General features: G+C 43.1%; 2 protein-coding genes across 4 annotated transcripts in view; one reads left to right on the forward strand and one right to left on the reverse strand.

Annotated features, from left to right (window-relative positions):
- The window catches only part of PGPEP1 (pyroglutamyl-peptidase I), a 46,989-nt gene that overhangs the window by 18,673 nt on the left and 8,085 nt on the right, over positions 1 to 20,231 (reverse strand). For all 3 annotated transcript variants that reach the window (XM_036848175.1, XM_036848177.1, XM_036848176.1), the window contains exon 3: positions 7,722 to 7,838. In XM_036848175.1, the coding sequence (XP_036704070.1) occupies positions 7,722 to 7,838 (117 nt within the window). The remainder of the gene's footprint in view (positions 1 to 7,721; positions 7,839 to 20,231) is intronic.
- LOC118893042 (COMM domain-containing protein 10-like) lies at positions 5,461 to 6,096 on the forward strand. The gene is given in 2 exon segments (XM_036848179.1): positions 5,461 to 5,877; positions 5,879 to 6,096. Coding segments are annotated over 2 exon segments (612 nt in total). The 5' UTR covers positions 5,461 to 5,466; the 3' UTR covers positions 6,080 to 6,096.

Here is a 20,231-nt window from a genome sequence, read left to right on the forward strand (position 1 = left end):
CATGCCCAATAATAGGAGAATGGTTGTATTAATTACTAAATATTACCCAGCTGTAAAAATAATGTTAAGGGAGAATTTTTAATGACCTGCGTGATTAAATGCTCATGATAACATATTCATAAGAGGCAGGATACCAAACTGAATACAGTTTAACTTCAAATATTAATTATTTGTGTGTATGTTTATATACAGAAAGGGCGCTGTAAGAAAATATGTGAACATTTAAAATATAGACTGATGAGCACACTGTGCCATATGGCCGTCACAGGACACACGTGGCTATTGAGCATTTGAAATGTGGCTGATACAAACTTTTTTTCTATGCATTTTCTTTATTTGATTATTGGTTATTTCCCTACGGTGATATATCTCACAGTGACTTTTTTTTTTAACATCTTTATTGGAGTATAATTGCTTTACAATGTTGTGTTAGTTTCTGCTGTATAACAAAGTGAATCAGCTATATGTATACATATATCCCCATAACCCCTCCTTCTTGCGCCTCCCTCCCACCCTCCCTATCGCACCCCTCTAGGTCATCACAAAGCATCGAGCGGATCTCCCTGTGCTATGCAGCTGTTTCCCACTAGTATATGTATGTCAATGCTACTCTCTCACTTCGTCCCAGCTTACCCTTCCCCCTTCCCATGTCCTCAAGTCCATTCTCTATGTCTGCGTCTTTATTCCTGTCCTGCCCCTAGGTTCATCAGAACCATTTTTTGTTTTTTAGGTTCCATATATATGTGTTAGCATACGGTATTTGTTTTTCTCTTTCTGACTTACTTCACTCTGTATGACAGACTCTAGGTTCATCCACCTCACTACAGATAACTCAATTTCATTTCTTTTTATGGCTGAGTAATATTCCATTGTATATATGTGCCACATCTTCTTTATCCATTCATCTGTCAATGGACACTTAGGTTGCTTCCATGTCCAAAAATAAACACAAAATGGATTAAAGACCTAAATGTAAGGCCAGACACTATAAAACTCTTAGAGGAAAACATAGGCACAACACTCTATGACATAAATCACAGCAAGATCCTTTTTGACCCACCTCCTAGAGAAATGGAAATAAAAACAAAAATAAACAAATGGGACCTAATGAACATTAAAAGCTTTTGCACAGCAAAGGAAACCATAAACAAAATGAAAAGATAACCCTCAGAATAGGAGAGAATATTTGCAAATAAAGCAACTGACAAAGGATTAATCTCCAAAATATACAAGCAGCTCAATATCAAAAAAACAAACAACCCAATCCAAAAATAGGCGGAAGACCTAAACAGACATTTCTCCAAAGAAGATATACAGATTGCCAACACATGGCTGATACAAATTGAGATGCCAGTGCAGCACACACACCAGTTTCAGAGACTGGGCATGAAAAAAGAATGTAGGGACTTCCCTGGTGGTCCAGCGGTTAAGACTCCGCGTGTTAAGACTCGACTGCAGAGCACGGAGATCTCACATGCCGCGTGGTGCGGCTAAAAAGTAAAAAAAAAAAAAAAAGGAAAGTAAAATGTCTCATTAATAACTTTTTAAATGTTGATTACACATAGACATAATATTTTAGAAATAAGGGGTGACATTTAAGATATTATTAAAATTAATTTCACTATTTCTTTGTATGCTTTTTTTTTTTTTCTGGCCATGCGGCTTGTGGGATCTTAGTTCCCAGACCAGGGATTGAACCCGAGCTACGGCAGTGAAAGTGCCGAGTCCTAACCACTGGACCAGGGAATTCCTTCTTTGTATGCTTTTCAATTGTGGCTTCTGGAAAGTTTAAACTGTCCTGTGTAGCTGGCATGGTAACGTCTAGCGGGCCATGGTTCTCAAGAACATAACTAGCCAGGAGCAGGGGCTATGCTACTGGAGGCCTAGCACCCACACTGTGTTATCTGGTGTTCCATAAACCAGTGGAGCACCAGGTAACACTGTAATTCCTGTGAATGCAAAAACAAAGTAGCAGCTAGCTGTAGTATAGAGGGTTGAATGGTGACTCCACCACCACCACCAAAAAAAAAAAAAAAAAAAAAAGGAAAGGTATGTCCCTGTCCTAATACCTGGAAACTGTGACTGGGACCTTATTTGGGAAAGGGTCTTTGCAGATGTAATTAAGTAAAGGATCTTGAGATGAGGTCCTCCTGGATTATCTGGATGGGCTCAAAATCCATTGACAAATGCCCTTAAAAGAGACACACAGAGCAGGGACAGAGAGAGAGAGGAAAGGAGAAGGTCATGTGGAGACAGTGGCAGAGGATACAGTGATGAGGCCACAAGCCAAGGAATGCCTGGGGCCACCAGAAGCTGGAAGAGACGAGGAAGGATCCTCCCCTAGAGCCTTTGGAGGGAGCCACAGCCCTGCTTATGCCTTGATTTTGGACTTCTGGCCTCCAGAACTGTGTGCTTATAAATTTCTGTAGTTTTAAGACACCTAATTGGCAGTCAATTGTTACGTCAGCCACAGGATGCTAATCCATGCAGTACGATGCTTAAAAAGTACTTGCGGGGGCTTCCCTGGTGGCGCAGTGGTTGAGAATCTGCCAGCCAATGCAGGGGACACGGGTTCGAGCCCTGGTCTGGGAAGATCCCACATGCCGCGGAGCAACTGGGCCCGTGAGCCACAACTACTGAGCCTGCGCGTCTGGAGCCTGTGCTCCGCAACAAGAGAGGCCGCGATAGTGAGAGGCCCGCGCACTGCGATGAAGAGTGGCCCCCGCTCGCCGCAACTAGAGAAAGCCCTCGCACAGAAACGAAGACCCAACACAGCCAAAAATAAATAAATAAATAAATTTATATAAAAAAAAAAAGTACTTGCGGGTGAGCACAAATGTATATGAAGATGCACGTGTGCGAAGAAGTTGTGAGTGATGGCAATAGCCACGGTACCAGTTAACCACTATTAAGAGCTTACTATAGGGACTTTCCTGGTGGTCCAGTGGGTAAGACTCTACGCTCCCTATGCAAGGGGCTCGGGGTTCTATCCCTGGTTGGGGAACTATATCCTGCATGCATGCCGCAACTAAGAAGTCTGTGTGCCACAACTAAGAAGTCCGCATGCCACAACTAAGAGTCCACATGCCGCAACGAAGATCCCATGTGCCGAACTAAGACCTGGTGCAGCCTAAATAAATAAATAAATAAATTTTTTTTTTAAAAAAAGAGCTTATTATAGACCAGGGGTGAGCCTGCCCCCAGAGGGTGTTTGGCAACATCTGGAGACATTATGGGGTATCAAACTGGAGACACAGCGCTCCTGGCATCTCATGGGTGGTGGTCAGGGAGGCCGCTCAGCACCCTACAGTGCACAGCACAGCCCATCACAGAGAAGGCTGTGGCCCCAGTGTGGCTGAGAAACCCTGGGGTGGGCTGAGAACTGTTTATTGCCCTACTGGCCTCATCTCTCTCATCCCCACCACAAACTCATGATGTTAGTCCTTGTGATAGCGAGATCTATAGTAAGAGATATATATTTGTTGGAACTTCCCTGGTGGTCCAGGGGGTGAGACCCCATGCTCCCAATGCAGGGGCCTGGGGTTCGATCCCTGGTCGGGGAACTAGATTCCACATGCATGCTGCAACTAAAAGTTCGCATGCCATAGCTAAAAGCCCGCATGCCGCAACTAAGACCTGGTGCAGCCAAAATAAATAATTAAATATTAAAAATGAAAAAAAGAAATATATATTTGTCCTTAGTTCACTATTCCTGGCACAGAGCTCCTAAAACCCTTAGCGTTCCCTAAGTGATGAGAGCAATAAAGGTGTCCTGTTTTGCTAATTTTTTTTTTTTTTCTGCTGCATGGCATGTGGGATCTTAGTTCTCTGACCAGGAATCAAACCCGTGCCCCCTGCAATGGAAGCATGGAGTCCTAACCACTGGACTTCCAAGGAATTCCCCTGTTTTGTTAAGGAGGTAACTTTTGGAAAGCACCTTAGAATGGGGGCTGGTTGCCAGGGGAACCAACCACATGATTAGAGGGTTGGAACTTTCAGCCCCACCCCCTTACCTCAGAGGAAGGGAGAGGGCCTGGAGATGGAGTTCAGCTGGGGAGAGTAGGGCACTCGGGAGGGCAAAGCAGCTCTGCACACGTTCCCACATACATTGTCCCATGCATCTCTTTCATCTGGCTGGCTGTTCCTGGGTTATATGCTTTTATAATAAACCGGTAATCCAGTGAGTAAATGGGGTTCCTGAGTTCTGTGAGCTGCTCTAGCAAATTAAGGGAACCCAAGGAAGGGGTTGTGGGAACCCCTGATTTATAGCCAGTTGGACAGAAGCACAGGTAACAACCTAGACTTAAGATTGGCATCTGCAAACTATTTTATATAGAATGGATAAACAATAAGGTCCTACTGTAGAGCACAGGGAACTATATTCAATATCCTGTGATAACCATAATGGAAAAGAATATTAAAAAGAAGAATATATATATGTATAACTGAATCACTTTGCTGTACAGCAGAAATTAACACAACATGTAAATCAACTATACTTCAAAAAAAAAAAAAAAAACATTGGCATCTGAAGTGGAGGGCAGTCCTGTGGGATGGAGCCCTTACCGTGTGGAACGCGATTCTATCTCTGGGTAGGTAGTGTCAGAATTGAGTTGAATTTTAGGACCCACAGCCGCTCTCCGAGATTTGCTTGGTGTGAGGATAACCCCACCCACGCACTGGAATTGGGTGGTAGGATTTTAGTACTTCGGTCACCCCTCGCTTCGGTATCCACAGGAGATTGGTTCCAGGTTCCCCCCCGTCCTCCCTCGGATACCAACATCTGGGGACGCTCAAGTCTCTTATCTAAAATGGCGTAGTATTTGCATATAACCTACTGCACATCTTCCTGTATACCTCAAATCATCTCTAGATTACTTATGATACCTAATAGAATGCAATTGTTATATAAATAAATAGCTGCCAGCTCAAGGCAAATTCAAGTTTTGCTTTTTGGAACTTTCTGGATTTCCTTATTTATTTATTTTTTCTGCACTGCATGGCTTGCTGGATGTTAGTTCCCCAACCAGGGATTAAACCCGGGCCCCCAGCAGTGGAAGCATGGGGTTCTAACCACTGGACCACCAGGGAATTCTCTGGAATTTTTTTTCAAACATTTTTGATCTGTGCTTGGTTGATTCCTGACTATTATTATTTCCACCTGTCACAGGAGGAAACTGAGGCACGGGGAGCCCAAGGAGCTTCCCTGAGACCTCACAGCTCATCAGTAGCAGCCTGGACCCAAAATCCTTCTTCTTTATTCCTTTCTATATAGTGAGACATTTTTAAGACATGTTCATGCCTTAGGTTTTCTTTTTAACTAGAATAAGGCAGGACTATATAGACAGTAGAGGAAAAAGCTCTTTCACAGAACCTTCAGTCACATCTCACTGAGCCTCCAGGTCCCCCTCTGTAAAAAGGGACAAATTCTAATTTTTAAATAAAATTTTTGAGGGAGCTTCGAGGATGGCGGCATCCACGGCACTGATCCTGCAGGAGAGCCCCAGCATGAAAAAAGCAGTGTCGCTGATAAATGAAATAGATATAGGAAGATTTCCACGATTGCTCACCCGAATTCTTCAAAAACTTCACCTGAAGGCTGAGAATAGTTTCAGTGAAGAAGAGGAAGAAAGACTTCAAGCTGCATTTTCTCTAGAGAGACAAGATCTTCACCTAGTTCTTGCAACAATATCATTCATTTTAGAACAGGCAGTATATCACCACATGAAGCCAACTGCTTTGCAGCAGCAGTTAGAGAACATTCATCTTAGACAAGACAAAGCAGAAGCATTTGTCAATGCTTGGTCGTCTATGGGTCAAGAAACAGTTGAAAAATTCAGGCAGAGGATTCTCACACCCCACAAGCTGGAGACGGTCGGATGGATGGCAGCTTAACCTTCAGATGGCTCACTCTGCCCAAGCAAAACTAAAATCTCCTCAAGCTGTGTTACAGCTAGGAGTGAGCAATGAAGGGTCGAAGAGCCTGAAGAAAGTTCTTGTGGAATTCAGTCACAAGGAATTGTTTGATTTCTATAACAAGCTTGTGACCATACAAGCACAGCTGGATTCCCTTACATGATGTTCTCGAAGACTTGTTTCTCCATACACTCCTGCCACCTTATTATTTTGCATTGAAGACAAACTGCCAGGTTGTGTTTTCTGAAGGATTCATTAGCTTTCTTCTTGTAAATTATATGGCTTATTGCTCCTTATCAAAATAACAGCCAAGGAAGATCATTGTTCTGAGTACTGATGTTCTAATATACATTCTCTAGTTCTGTGAGCCAACAGCAAGCAATTGTTAAGAACACTTCTGTTTTAAAGGAAACAAAAGTGAGTATCATATTGTTTTTACTGTCCTATTTTCGCTTTATTGCCTGACCGTTTTGTTTTTTACATACCTGATGATACTTTTATGTATCAGGAAGGGTCCATGGATACAAAGTGTAATGTGTACCTTAGAACACAGAACTTCATTAATTACGTTAATAGAAATAAGAAAGTAGCCACATTCAAAAAAAAATGTTTTTATTGGAGTATAGTTGATTTACAATGTTGTGTTTCAGGTGTACAACAAAGTGAATCAGTTATACATATATCCACTCATTTTTAGATTGCTTTCCCATATAGGTCGTTACAGAGTATTGAGTAGAGTTCCCTACGCTATACAGTAGGTCCTTACTAGTTATCTGTTTTATATATAGTAGTGTGTGTATGTTAATCCCAACCTCCCAATTTATCCCCCCCACCCACCCCTTACGGGACAAATTCTACTTGAGGTGCAATGAGAGGGCTTCTTAGAAAGGAAGGTGCCTCCAGCCAGCCCTGGAGAATCTGCAACAGCAGGCCGGGGTAGGAAGCTGCGTGAGGCCCCCGCAAAGGGGACTGGGATTGCACCTGTCAGAGATACCAGCCCAGGTAAGTTCCCAGATGGCTCCTGCCCAAGGTCTTGGCTGGGCCAAAACTACCTCTGGTGGGAGGGTGTGGTTCCTGCCTGCCTGGCCTCCATTCCATCACATCAGGTTAAAACCACAGCTCCCTCCCACAGCTGTTTTCCCTTTGTGGACCACCCTCCACTTCTTCTCATTCTAGGAGGTTTGGAGAGAGGTGACACCACCCTCTGGCCACCAGAGTGGGCATGTGGGACTCAGGCTTCACAAATCAGAGCATTCCTTCTTCCCCAACCATAGTGATTGGCTCAGGGACTGGCCTGTGACCCAAGCCGGCCAATGAGAATCAGCCACAGACTTTGGGGAATTATTTGGAGGAGAGGCGTTCTCTTTCTGCTGAGCGGCTGAGTTGGGAGGATATCAGCCAGCAACCACCTACCTTTGCCAAAGCAAAAGCTACGTGGTCAAGAGAGGAGGCTGATGACATTGGGTGAGCACCTGAATCAAGCTATACCTGAAGCATACCAACATTTGTGCTCAAGCTGGGCTGAGGTGTGATTTGACTGTCACTTATAACCAAACAGGTCATGACTGATACAGAACTCAAGTGGGACAGAACCAGGCTCTGTGAAGTTCCAGATGTTTGCTTTCCTCCCTCACCTCTAAGGGTCACCCAGGAAAGTGTGGCGCTTTAGGAAATAAGACTGTGGCATCAGCCATGTGATCAGAGCAGGAACAAAGTCACACAAACCATCCATGTGTGGGGCACCCACCTGCAGGTCCTGATGGGGAAGCACCTACCTTCACCCCACTCATCTTTGCCCCATTTACCTGTGGACTGTGCTTCTCCCACAGGGCGGGGATGAGCCTCTGGACTGTCTTGTACTCCACTGGAATCTCATACACATGCAGGTCCACGCTGTCACCGAGCCCCAGCTTCTCCAACTCCTGGGAGCAAGAGCAGAGGAAACGTGGCATTAGGTCAGGGCTGCAGGGATAAAGAGATCCCTGGGGACAGAGTGACCTGTCTTCAGAAGACAGGCAGGGTTCCTGACTCACTGTGCAGAGCAGGAAGGCACATATGCTGGTCGATCCCAAAGCTCCTCCCTCAGCCCCTTCCCCACCCACTCTCTCAGCATCTCCGTGGGCAGCAGCATGATACCATGGCCTCTGAGGCTAGTCTCCTGGATTTGAACCCTGCCTGTGGGGGGAAGGGCAGTGACTTGGGCAAGTCACTTAACCTCTCTGTGCCTCAGTTTCCTCATCTGTAAAATGGGGATAATAAAGTACTTACTTCACAAGGTAGTTATAACAAATGAAGGAACTAATTCACGCTAAAGAGTTCCAAGCAATGTTTGGCATACTGTAGGGACTCGAATAATGTTGACTACCTTTACTACTATTATTTTTGTTGTTGGTTATTATGCTCTCCCTTTGTTACACCTGTTAAGAATTGTTTATAGACTTGGTGCATGGTAGATAGCAGGGTCTCAACATACATTTACAGATGGACCCAACTCCTTAGGGAGCCTCTAACCACCTCAGGAATGAAGGGGTTTAAGAATATCATGAATTATAAACGAAAATGCGCTATGATGACCCCAATGTTCACAGCAGCACTATTTACAATAGCCAAGATGTGGAAGCAACCTAAATGTCCATCAACAGATGAATGGATAAAGAAGATGTGGTATATGTATAAATGGAATATTACTCAGCCCCAAAAGAGAGTGAAATAGGGACTTCCCTGGTGGCACAGTGGTTAAGAATCCGCCTGCCAATGGAGGGGACACGGGTTCGAGCCCTGGTCCAGGAAGATCCCACATGCCGCGGAGCATCTAAGCCCGTGCACCAAAACTACTGAGCCTGCGCTCTAGAGCCTGCGAGCCACAACTACTGAGCCCACGAGCCACAACTACTGAGCCCACGTGCCACAACTACTGAGCCCACGTGCCACAACTACTGAAGCCCGTGTGCCTATAGCCTGTGCTCCGCAACAAGAGAAGACACTGCAATGAGAAGCCCGCACACTGCAACGAAGAGTAGCCCCCGCTCGCTGCAACTAGAGAAAGCCTGCACGCAGCAACAAAGACCCAACACAGCCAAAAATAAATAAATAATTAATTTTTTTAAAAAAAGAGTGAAATAATGCCATTTGCAGAAACACGGATAGACTTAGAGATTATCATACTAAGTGAAGTCTGTCAAGCAGAGAAAGACAAATACCATATGATATCACTTATATGTGGAATCTAAAAAAAAAATGATACAAATGAACTTATTTACAAAACAGAGACAGACTCACAGACATAGAAAACAAACTGACGGTTAACAAAGGGGAAAGGGCAGGGAGGGATAAATTAGAAGTTTGGGATTAACAGATACACACTACTATATATAAAATAGATAACCAACAAGGACCTACTGTACAGCACAGGGAACTATATTCACTATCTTGTAATAACCTATAATGGAAAAAATCTGAAAAAGAATATGTATACATAGGTATATACACATATATGTATATATAAATATATATCTGGGAAAAAAGGGCTATGATGGAGCACCACATGTGCACTTTTCTGGGGAAACACGGACGCTTTCCTCAGATTCTCAATGTGGCAGAGCCCATGACTGGCCCTCCTTCCCCCAGATGGCCCACAGCCCAGAGCACAGCAGACCCAGAACCAACTTTCCCAGAGGAATGATGATCCTGGCAGCTCTGGCGTCCAGGGGTGGGCAGAGACGTTCAGGGATGAAGGTTTCAGCTCAATATCAAAAACTGAGCATTGTTCATGGTAAAATTAATACCCCAAATAATGATTATCGGTCAGGCTGTTTCAGATTATTCTCAGATCTCATGCAGTAATTTGGACATGCTACCACTGGCGGATGTTACAGAGTTCTATGGGCAGGTCCCAGGAGAAGCATTTTTTGCATCTGGCCTTGCCGAATTCACTAGAGGTGAGCTCTTATCTTTTTTTTTTTTGCCACGCTGCGCGGCTTGTGGGATCTTAGTTCCCCGACCAGGAACTGAACCCAGGCCCACGGCAGTGAAAGTGTGGAGTCCTAACCACTGGACCACCAGGGGAGTCCCTAGAGGTGAGTTCTTGCATCTCCTGCAGCGGCTGCAGGATTTCTTTCTCTGGTTGCCTTGACCTTGCTACCCACGCTATCCCAACTCTGCGCCCCACTGACTGCAGTTGCTCTGGAGAGTATCCGATGCCTAGAACAGCAGGTCCTTCCTCACTGATAGATAATTCCAAATTGCTCCCCAAAGAGGTCCCCTGGAGACAAGGACATCTGGAGGGTAGGTGGGGTGAGGCAGGTGTGTGTGTAGGGGGAGTCTCAAATGCCAACACCAGGATCTGGGACCCCAGCGCTCTTGCTAAGCCCAGTTACGTGTGAGATCAGGAAGCCCTCCCCGCCAGACAGAAGAGGGCAGAGCACAAACCTGCTCCCCAAACGTGGTGCACGGTGAGCTGCAGACACTGATGGGTAGAGGGCTGGGGGGGAGGGTGGTTATATTTTGTGTGAAATCTATTTTAAAAGACACTAAAGAGAAAACTTTGTAAAATATTTAATTTCTCCCACAATCATTTTTCTTGGTCACTAATATTTTTATTCTTCATGCTCCTTTGTCTTCTCAACTCCCTGGACTGTGGTGATGGGAATCAGAGGGGACTTTCTTCAAGGGGTTTGTGGATTCAGAGACGAGGCAGGCCTGGTGCTCGCTGACACACAACTATGATTCCTACCTGACCGTATTGTTTTTTACACCATCGAACCCCTGAGAAGCGCTGGAGGTTTTAGATCTGTGCTCCCTGTTTCCATTCCCGTGATTTTATCAATATTCACCCTGTTTGTGCATGCTGCACGCCCGGAGTGATTATTTTGAATGGCCACACATTAAAAATAATAGGATGTTATAGACCACTGTTTGCTTGACGTTTGTTGGATACACCCAAGTTTTGTCTGGCAAATTGATTTGGAGACCAAGCCCCATCTCTTCCCCAGCACTGCCCCAGCCTCTTGTCCCCCAAGGCAGCATCTAAAATCACAACGCAGCCTTCCCCTGCTTCCGCCCTGCTGTGGCTCCTGCCACGCTCAGAATAAAAATCTCAACTCCCCACCATGGCCCACGATGCCCTGAGGGGTCGGGATGCTGCCCTCCTCTCCCTTTGTCCCCCTTTTGCTCACTTCCCCCAACACAGCCTCCCACATACCAGACTCACTCCTGCCTCAGGGCCTTTGCACTGGCTATTCCCTCTGCTTAGAATGCTCTTCCCATCACTTTCCGGTCAGTTGACTCCTTAGCCTTCATGTCTTAGCCTCCCAAGAAGACATTCTGGATGCCCAGCCTGCTTTACATGCTCTCTCGGTCCCACAGGTCAATGTCCTGGCCACGGCCCAAGATGTGTACACATTAGGTGCTGGTGAATGTCGGCTGAGCAAGTGAGCAGTTCAAGCTTGGACTGAGAACAAATACAGACCCAGGTGAGCCTGGGCAAATACCCGACCCTCCTGAGGTGCCTTGTTTTTCTTAACTGTAAGTGGGGGTTTGGACTCACTGCTGGCTGTGACCCTTTTCCTTTTCATCCTTTCCTACATTTAAAAGTAGCTCCTCACTATTTGCAACAGCCGAAAGGCAGAGACAGCCCAAGTATCCATCACTGGATGAAAGGATATAAACAAAATGTGGTCCATCCATACAGTGGAATATTACTCAGCCATGAAAAGGAATGAAGCACTGACACATGCTACAATGTGGATGAACCTTGAAAACATCATGCTGCATGAAAAAAGCCAGACACAAAAGGTCACATATTATATGACTCTGTTTCTGTGAAATGTCCAGAACAGGCAAATCCACAGAGACAGAAAGCAGATCAATGGTTGCCAGGGGCTTGGGGACTGGGGATGGGGAGTGACTGCTAACGGGGACAGGATTTCCTTTTTGGATGACAAAGATGTTCTGGAATTAAATAGAGGTGGTGGTTGGACAACACTGTGAATGTAATAAATGCCACTGATTTGTACACTTTAAAATAGTTAGTTTTATACTATGCAAGTTCATCTCAATTTTTTAAAAAAGGAAAAAAGCAGCTCTTAATTGCATGGATGGAGGAGGGTAGGAATCAGGAGTGGAGCCTCTAAAGCCAGGCGACCAGGTTTGTTCTCCCTCCCCTACCCTCACTCCCTGGCTGGGTGACCCTGGGTAAGTCACTCAACCTCTCTGTACTTTAGTTCCCTCATCTGTAAATGGGTGAACAGTAGTACCCATGTCATAGGGAGAAAAAATAAAACAATAGACGAAACTAGAAAAAATAAAACAATGTTAAATTATATCTTAAAACATTAATGTGTTTCCTTTTAAAAAAAAAAATCCAAGTGACTTTTTCTGCCTAATGTGGCATAAGTGAAAAAAAAAAATAGACAAAATGTTTAAAATAACAGTTTTCAGACGTGGAGTTGAGGAGTCAAAGCTGAGGTTCTAGAAAGTGTAAGAAGGCTACAGTTTGCAGGGTGGAGTCCTGGACAGGAGGTACCTGGGGGGAAGAGGAGGTAGGGGGAGGGAGCGGAGTGGGGAGGGGAAGGGGAGGAGGGAAGTAGGTAGAAAGGAGAGAGTGGGTAGAGAGGGAGAGAGGAAGAGAGAGGGAGAGAGAGGGAGGAAGAGAGAGAGAGATCAGTCTAGAAGTTGATCCAGAGATCTTTTGAGGGTCCGAGGCCTGATGGGTTTACACGCATGCAGAGGCCAGGGATAGAGCCACTTGAAAGGAACAGAGGGAACAAGCCTCCGAGCTCACACCGGGTTGGAAATACTTGTTCCCACCAGCCAGAGTGGAAAAACTTCACAAGGAAGTGGAGAAAAATTAGCCCCAGAGTGAAGACTGCTCTGGTCCTGCCTAACAAAACTGAACAGCAAGCCTGGAAAGGAACTATTTCCAGTAGCTTAATTGTATCCCAGAACAAAGCTCAAGAATATTTTGAGGAAATACAGAAGTATACAGCATGCCACAAGGTAAAATTCACAAGATCTGGCACCAGTTGAAACTTACCAGGCATGCAAAGAAGCCAAAAGCTACCACCCATAATGAAGAGAAAAATCAATCAATAGAAACAGGACCGGGGGCTTCCCTGGTGGCGCAGTGGTTAAGAATCCGCCTGCCAATGCAGGGGGCACGGGTTCAAGCCCTGGTCCAGGAAGATCCCACATGCAGCGGAGCAACTAGGCCCGTGAGCCACAACGACTGAAGCCCGAGCGCCTAGAGCCCAAGCTCCGCAGCAAGAGAAGCCACTGCAATGAGAAGCCCGTGCACCTCATCAAAGAGTAGTCCCTGCTCGCCACAACTAACAAAAGACTGCACGCAGCAACGAAGACCCAACGCAGCCAAAAATAAAATAAATATTTTTTAAAAAGAAAGAAAAAACCCTGCTATGTAACTATTGTAAATATAAATTTAAAAAAGAAAAGAAAAGAAACAGGACCAGGGAATTCCCTGGTGGTCCAGTGATTAGGATTTCACGCTTTCACTGCCGATGGCCCGGGTTCAATCCCTGGTCAGGAAACTAAGATCCCTCAAGCCACGTGGCACGGCCAAAAAAAAAAAAAAGAAAGAAGAAGAAAAGAAACAGGACCAGAAACAACACAGATGGTAGAATTAGTAGATAAGGACATGAAAACAGTTGGTATATTTTTAAAAAGCCAGACAAATCAAGTTTGAAGCCCCCTCACCCCGAGTCTGGGTCCCATTCCCATACTTCAGAAGAAGATACTGTTAACAGCACACACATCCATGCAGACCTATTTCTATCCCTTCTACACACCTATCTGAGAAAACACATAGTATTTATTTTTACATCTATTGCATCCTTCAGCAACTATGCTTTCTCCACTCAGCAGTTGGTTTTGGAGATCTAGCTACATTATTAAATGTAAATCTTGTTCCTTCCCTTTTCCCTGCTGCATAATATTCCATCTCGGAAATTAGCTGGATTTAAACATTCCCCTACACTGGAATATTTAAATGGCTTCCAATTTTCCTCAGTTTTAAGCCATACTGCAGCAAGCATCCTTGTGCACATTTCTCACACCCATGTGTGAAGCATAAATGCTAAAAAGTGACCTAGTTGCAGTACAAGATCAGAACATGTATGCTAGTGAGTGATACTATCAAATTGAAGCCTGCTTTTCTTTTCTTTCTTTCTTTTTTTTTTCTTTTGGCCACACCACAAGGCTTGCAGGATCTTAGTTCCCCGACCAGGGATTGAACCCGGGCCACAGCAGTGAAAGCCCAGAATCCTAACTACCAGGCCACCAGGGAACTCCCAAAGCCTGCTCTTCTGACCTCAGACTCAGTATATACTAGAGGCAGGGGAAAAACTTAAGGGTTTATAAATGAAACTTCCCTTAATCCCCAAAAGGAGACCCAGTGAGCTCTTTTCCACCTTAAAAACAAATTCAATGGCACCAAAAGTACAGACAATAAAAGAAAAAAATAGAGAAATTAAGATTTCATAAAAATGAAAAAAAAATTGTGAATCAAAGGATGCAATAAATAGAATGAAAAAGCACCTGGGATGAAAGAAAATATTTGCAAACCGTATATCTGACAAGGGATCTATATCTAGAATACAGTTGACCCTTGAACAACACGGATTTGAACGGCACGGGTCCACTTATATGCAGATTTATTTTCAACAGTAAATACCTCAGCACCACACAATTCAAGCTTGGTTGAATCTGCAGATGCAGAACTGTGGATATGGAGGAACAAAGCATATGGAAGACTGACTGTAAGTTACAGACGGGTTTTCCACTGTGCAGAAGGTTGGTGCCCCTAACGCCCAAGTTGTTCAAGGGTCAACTGTATATAAAGAATGCTTACAACTCAATAATAATAATAATAAAAACCTAACAACTTAATTTTAAAATGGGCAAAGGACATGAATAGACATTTCTTCAAAGAAGCTATACAAGTGCCCAATAAGCACAAGAAAAGATGCTCAGCATTATTAGTCATTAGGGAAATGCACATCAAAACCACAGTGAGATGTTATTCACACCCACCAGGATATCTTAAAAAAAAATGGAAAGTAACAAGTGTTGACAAAGATGTGGAGAAATCGGAACACTTGTTCACTGCTGGTGGGAATGTAAAATGGTGCAGCCCCTGTGGAAAACAGCTTGGTGGTTCCACAAAAAATTAAACAAAGAATTACCATATGATCCAGCAACTCCACATCCAGGTATGTATCCAAAAGAACTGAAAGCAGGATCTTGAACAGATATTTGTATATCCTTGTTCATAGCAGCATTATTTACAATAGCCAAAAGATGGAAACAACCCATATGTCCATCAGCTAATGAATGGATAAATAAAATTGGGTATATCCATACAATAGAATACTCTTCAGCCTTAAAGAAGGAAATTCTGACAGATGCTACAACATGGATGAACCTTGAAAACATTATGCTGAATGAAAGAAGCCAGACACGAAAGAACAAAAGCTGTATGATTTCACTTATATGAGGTCTCTAGAGCAGTCAGATTCATAAAGACAGAAAGTAGAATGACGGGCGCCAGGGACTGGGGAGAGGGGAGAATGGGCAGTTAGTGTTTAATGGGGACAGGATTTCATTTTGGGAAGATGAACAAGTTCTGGAGACGGATGATGGTTATGGTTGCACAACAGTGTCAATGTACTTGATGCCACTCAGCTGTACACTTACAAATTGTTCAAATAGTAAATTTTATGTTATGTATATTTTATCACAATTTGAAAAAGAAAAAGCAGGAAGCTACAGTCTATATCCATCTCCTTACCCTTGAATTGCTCCCTGAACACAGACCCTAAAGGCATCTGCTGTGTGCTGACACCAGGGGCTCTCAGGAGCCTGTTAAGATTTTTTTTTTTAACGTGAACCATTTTTTTAAAAGTCTTTATTGAATTTGTTACAATATTGCTTCTGTTTTATGTTTTTGTGTTTTGGGCCATGAGGCATGTGGGATCTTAGCTCCCCAACCAGGGATTGAACCTGCACCCCCTGCATTGGAAGGCAAAGTCTCAACCACTGGACTGCCAGGGAAGTCCGTCAGGAGCCTGTTAACAGGAAGACAAACAGCTTCCCTCGGGCCTCTGCCCCTGAGTCCAGGATCTGAGCACATTATTCCCTGCAGCCCAAGCCGTTCCCTGTGCACCAGACTCTCTCCACTGGAGATTTTGAATTTGGCTCTTTACCAACTGTACTTCATTTGTTGAAAGCTGGGAACTGTCAGATTCCAATTTTAAATCCTCCACAACTTTCTGGAATTCCTTTCTGCCCTTTCTCTCAATCTCAATGGAAAACCTAAAATCTACGGAGTATGGGACTTCCCTGGAGGTCCAGTGGTTAAGACTCTGAGCTTCCACTGCAGGGGGCTCAGGTTCAATCCCTGGTTGGGGAACCAAGATCCCACCTGCCATGCAGCATGGCCAAAAAAAATAATAAAATGAAATGAAATGAAGTGAAATAAAATAAAATCTACAGAGTAAATATCCACTTCCAAGCCCTCCACACACACATAATTTGCAGGAATTTCAAATTCCCAATGGCCTGGCCAGGAGGAAGGACCCAGATATGTGAAGGCACCCAATCTGGGGTCCTCCTCATTTCCCTTAAATGATGAATTGTGTCCCTTTATCAGGATCTTGAACATGTAGGGGAAATGGGGTTACACAAACTTTTCATTTTTAAGAAAAGTGGGGACTTCCCTGGTGGCATAGTGGTTAAAAATCTGCCTGCCGCAGTGGCTGAGTATCTGCCTGCCAACGCAGGGGACACAGGTTCGAGCCCTGGTCTGGGAGGATCCCACATGCCGCGGAGCAACTGGGCCCGTGAGCCACAATTACTGAGCCTGTGCGTCTGGAGCCTGTGCTCCGCAACAAGAGAGGTCGCGATAGTGAGAGGCCTGCGCACCATGATGAAGAGTGGCCCCCGCTTGCCACAACTAGAGAAAGCCCTCGCACAAGAAACGAAGACCCAACAGAGCCATAAATAAATAAATTAAAATTAAAAAAAAAAATCTGCCTGCCAATGCAGGGGACACGGGTTCGAGCCCTGGTCCGGGAAGATCCCACATGCCGCGGAGCAGCTAAGCCCGCGCACCACAACTACTGAGCCCGCGCACCACAACTACTGAAGCCCACGCACCTAGAGCCCGTGCTCCGCAACAAGAGAAGCCACCGCAATGAGAAGCCCGCGCGCTGCAAAAAAGAGTAGCGCCCGCTCGCTGCAACTAGAGAAAGCCCGCGCGCAGCAATGAACACCCAACGCGGCCAAAAATAAAATAATAAATTAATTAATTAAAAAAAAAAAAAAGAAAAGTGAGTTTTCCAGAAAGTCATGAGCTTAGAGGCACAGAACACCTTTCCCCAAGCCCCAGACTATAGGCCCACCATGCTCAGCTCCGTTTCCCCAGTGGAGCTAATATTACTTAATATTTTTCTCAAACTCAATCATTTCATTTTTTCCCTTAAATAAATGTAGCCTCATCCCTAGGTGACAGTATCCATGAAGTTACAAGACGTGATGTGCTAGTTATATATGCTTTTTCTAAAACACATTATATTAAATACAGAGCCACCATAATTTCACGTTTGCCCTATATAGAGTGTGTGTATACTTTTCATGTATGAAATATTTCAAAAATAATTTAAAGCACTTCTCTCTTCCTCCAAAAATATTTTTAAGTTATTCCTTTTAAAATTAACTCAAGTTAAAAAAAAAAAAAAAACTAACCCAAGTAGATAAACAACAAGGTCCCACTGTATAGCACAGGGAACTATATTTAATATCTTGTAATAAAATATGATGGAAAAGACTCTGAAAAAGAATATATACATATACATATATACACACATACATATATACATGCACACACACATATGAATCACTTTGCTGTATGCCAGAAACAAACACAACATTGTAAATCAACTACACTTCAATTTAAAATAAATAAATAAATATTGAATAAATAAAAAGTAACTCAAGTAATTTTTTTGAATACATTGTTTGGACTCTGCCCTCAAGCTAAAGACAAAAAGAACCATAAGCAAATACTAAATTCTAATAAGTAGGCTTTCTTTGGGGGAAGCATGAGTAGGTAATTCTGAAATTCCTTTCTGTTTATTCTAGGATTGATCAAAGAAGTGAACACACTGGGGATCATGAGGGGAGGGGATTCACAATGTCAGAGGAAGGGGTCACAAGTCTGTGGTGTTGGATCAAAATTGAAGACATCTGTGCAAATTCCAGGGTTTTGATATAGAAATGGGTGCTGGTGTGTGTGTTTGTGTGTGAATGTACACACCTCTACTTTCCTGTTCTGTCAACTGCCAGAGCTCAGAAGCGATGATATCCTAGTAGCAGTGAGCACACCCAGCTCCCAGCTTCCAGCTTTAACTACAATTCTCTGCTAAAAGAATGAAGGTTTTCTTGGAGAAGCTGCTCATTTCAGGGATGGGACAGGGAAAGTACAAAGGTGGACCCAGAATTCCTATAAGACCCAGCAATTCCCCTCTTGATACACACACATACCCCTAAGAGAAATGAAGACCTACATGCACACAAAAACTTGTATGTGAATGTCCATGTAGCATTACTCATATAACCAAAAGGTGGAAATAACCCAAATGCCCATCAACAAATAAACAAAACATGGTTCATCCATACAATGAAATATTACTCAGCCATGAAAAGGAGTGAAGCATTGATTCATGCTACAACAGGGACAGACCTCGAAAATGTTATGCTGAGTGAAAGGAGACATAAAAGGCCACGTCTTGTGATTCCATTTATATGAAATGTCCAGAAAAGGCAAATCCATAGAGACAGAAGGTAAATTAGCGGTTACCTGAGGAAAAGGAGGAATGGGAGTGATAGTTAATGGGTATGGGCTTCTTTTGGGGTGATGAAAATGTTCTGGAATTAGATGGAAGTGATGGTTGTACAACTCTGTGACTATATTATAAACTGTTAAATTATACACTTTAAAAGCGTGAATTTTATGGTACATGATTATATCCCATAAAATTGTATCTCAGTTTTTTTTAAAAGCATACAAAGCATCTGACATCCAATACTCAGGTAGAAATCAGAAAAATGCGGGGGGAAGGATGCCCTACTAAATGCAGTGTAGTGTCCTGGATGGGATCCTGGAGCAGAAAAAGGACATTAGTGGGAAAACTCGTGAAACTCGAATAAAGACTGGAGTTTAGTTAACAGTAATGGACCAATGTTGATTTCCTCATTTTGAGATATGTAGTCATTATGTATGTTAACACTAGGGGAAATCGAGTAAGGGGTATGTGGGAACTCTTTGTATTATCTTTGTAATTTCTCTGTAAATCTAAAATTATTGTGAAAATACATGTGAAATTGACATGCATACACTGATGTGTATAAAACTGATGACTAATAAGAACCTGCTGTATAAAAAAATAATAATAAAATTCAAAAATTAAAAAAAAGTAATACTAAACTTTCTTTGGGTTATTTGTATGGAAATATGTTAATATAAATGTTTCAGACATTACATGAAATTCCTAAAAATCTTATATGTTCTGGTATGTTATAAGTCATAATTCTAGTTATTACTTTAAAATGTGTATCTCAGAAATAACTAAATTTCCTTGTCAATTGCATTATTATGAACTTTCATCAAATCTTTAACCGTGGTCATTTTTAAGTCTTTTGTCATTTACAGACAGTTCTGGGTGTACTCTGATGCTTTTGCAAAAATGCTCCTATAAAAGGGTTTCATCTTCAAGGAATTCATGGAAAAGACTCTGACAAGTGCAGGTTTCTGGTAATTGACTATACTGCTGAACTGAATGAATAAGCATTTTCAGAACTCTAATGGAAAACTGATGAATTCATAAAAGTGCTAACAAAAGATCAAGATGAAAAAAATTAATTACATGGGACTGAGTGAACTGATGAGGATGTTTATAATTGTTGTGAATTTCTGTTTGAATAAAAAAAAAATGTTAAAAAAAAAAAAAAGCATTTCCAAAAAGTGAGCCTGAAACCAAAAAGGAAGGAAGTGCTCAAGAATGATACAGGAGCCAGCCTGAAGGGGCTGCCATGTGCCAAATCTGGGACAATTTGAACATCAAAATTAAGAGAGTAAGACGTAATAACCTATACAGGAAAAGAATCTGAAAAAGAAGAGATATATGTATATGTATAACTGAATCACTTTGTTGTACACCTGAAACTAACACAACACTGTAAACCAACTATACTCCAATATAAAATAAAAATTAAAAAAAAAATTAAGAGGAAGAGGTTATCAT

Source organism: Balaenoptera musculus, chromosome 3 (assembly GCF_009873245.2).
Source record: "Balaenoptera musculus isolate JJ_BM4_2016_0621 chromosome 3, mBalMus1.pri.v3, whole genome shotgun sequence".
Lineage (NCBI taxonomy): Eukaryota > Metazoa > Chordata > Mammalia > Artiodactyla > Balaenopteridae > Balaenoptera > Balaenoptera musculus.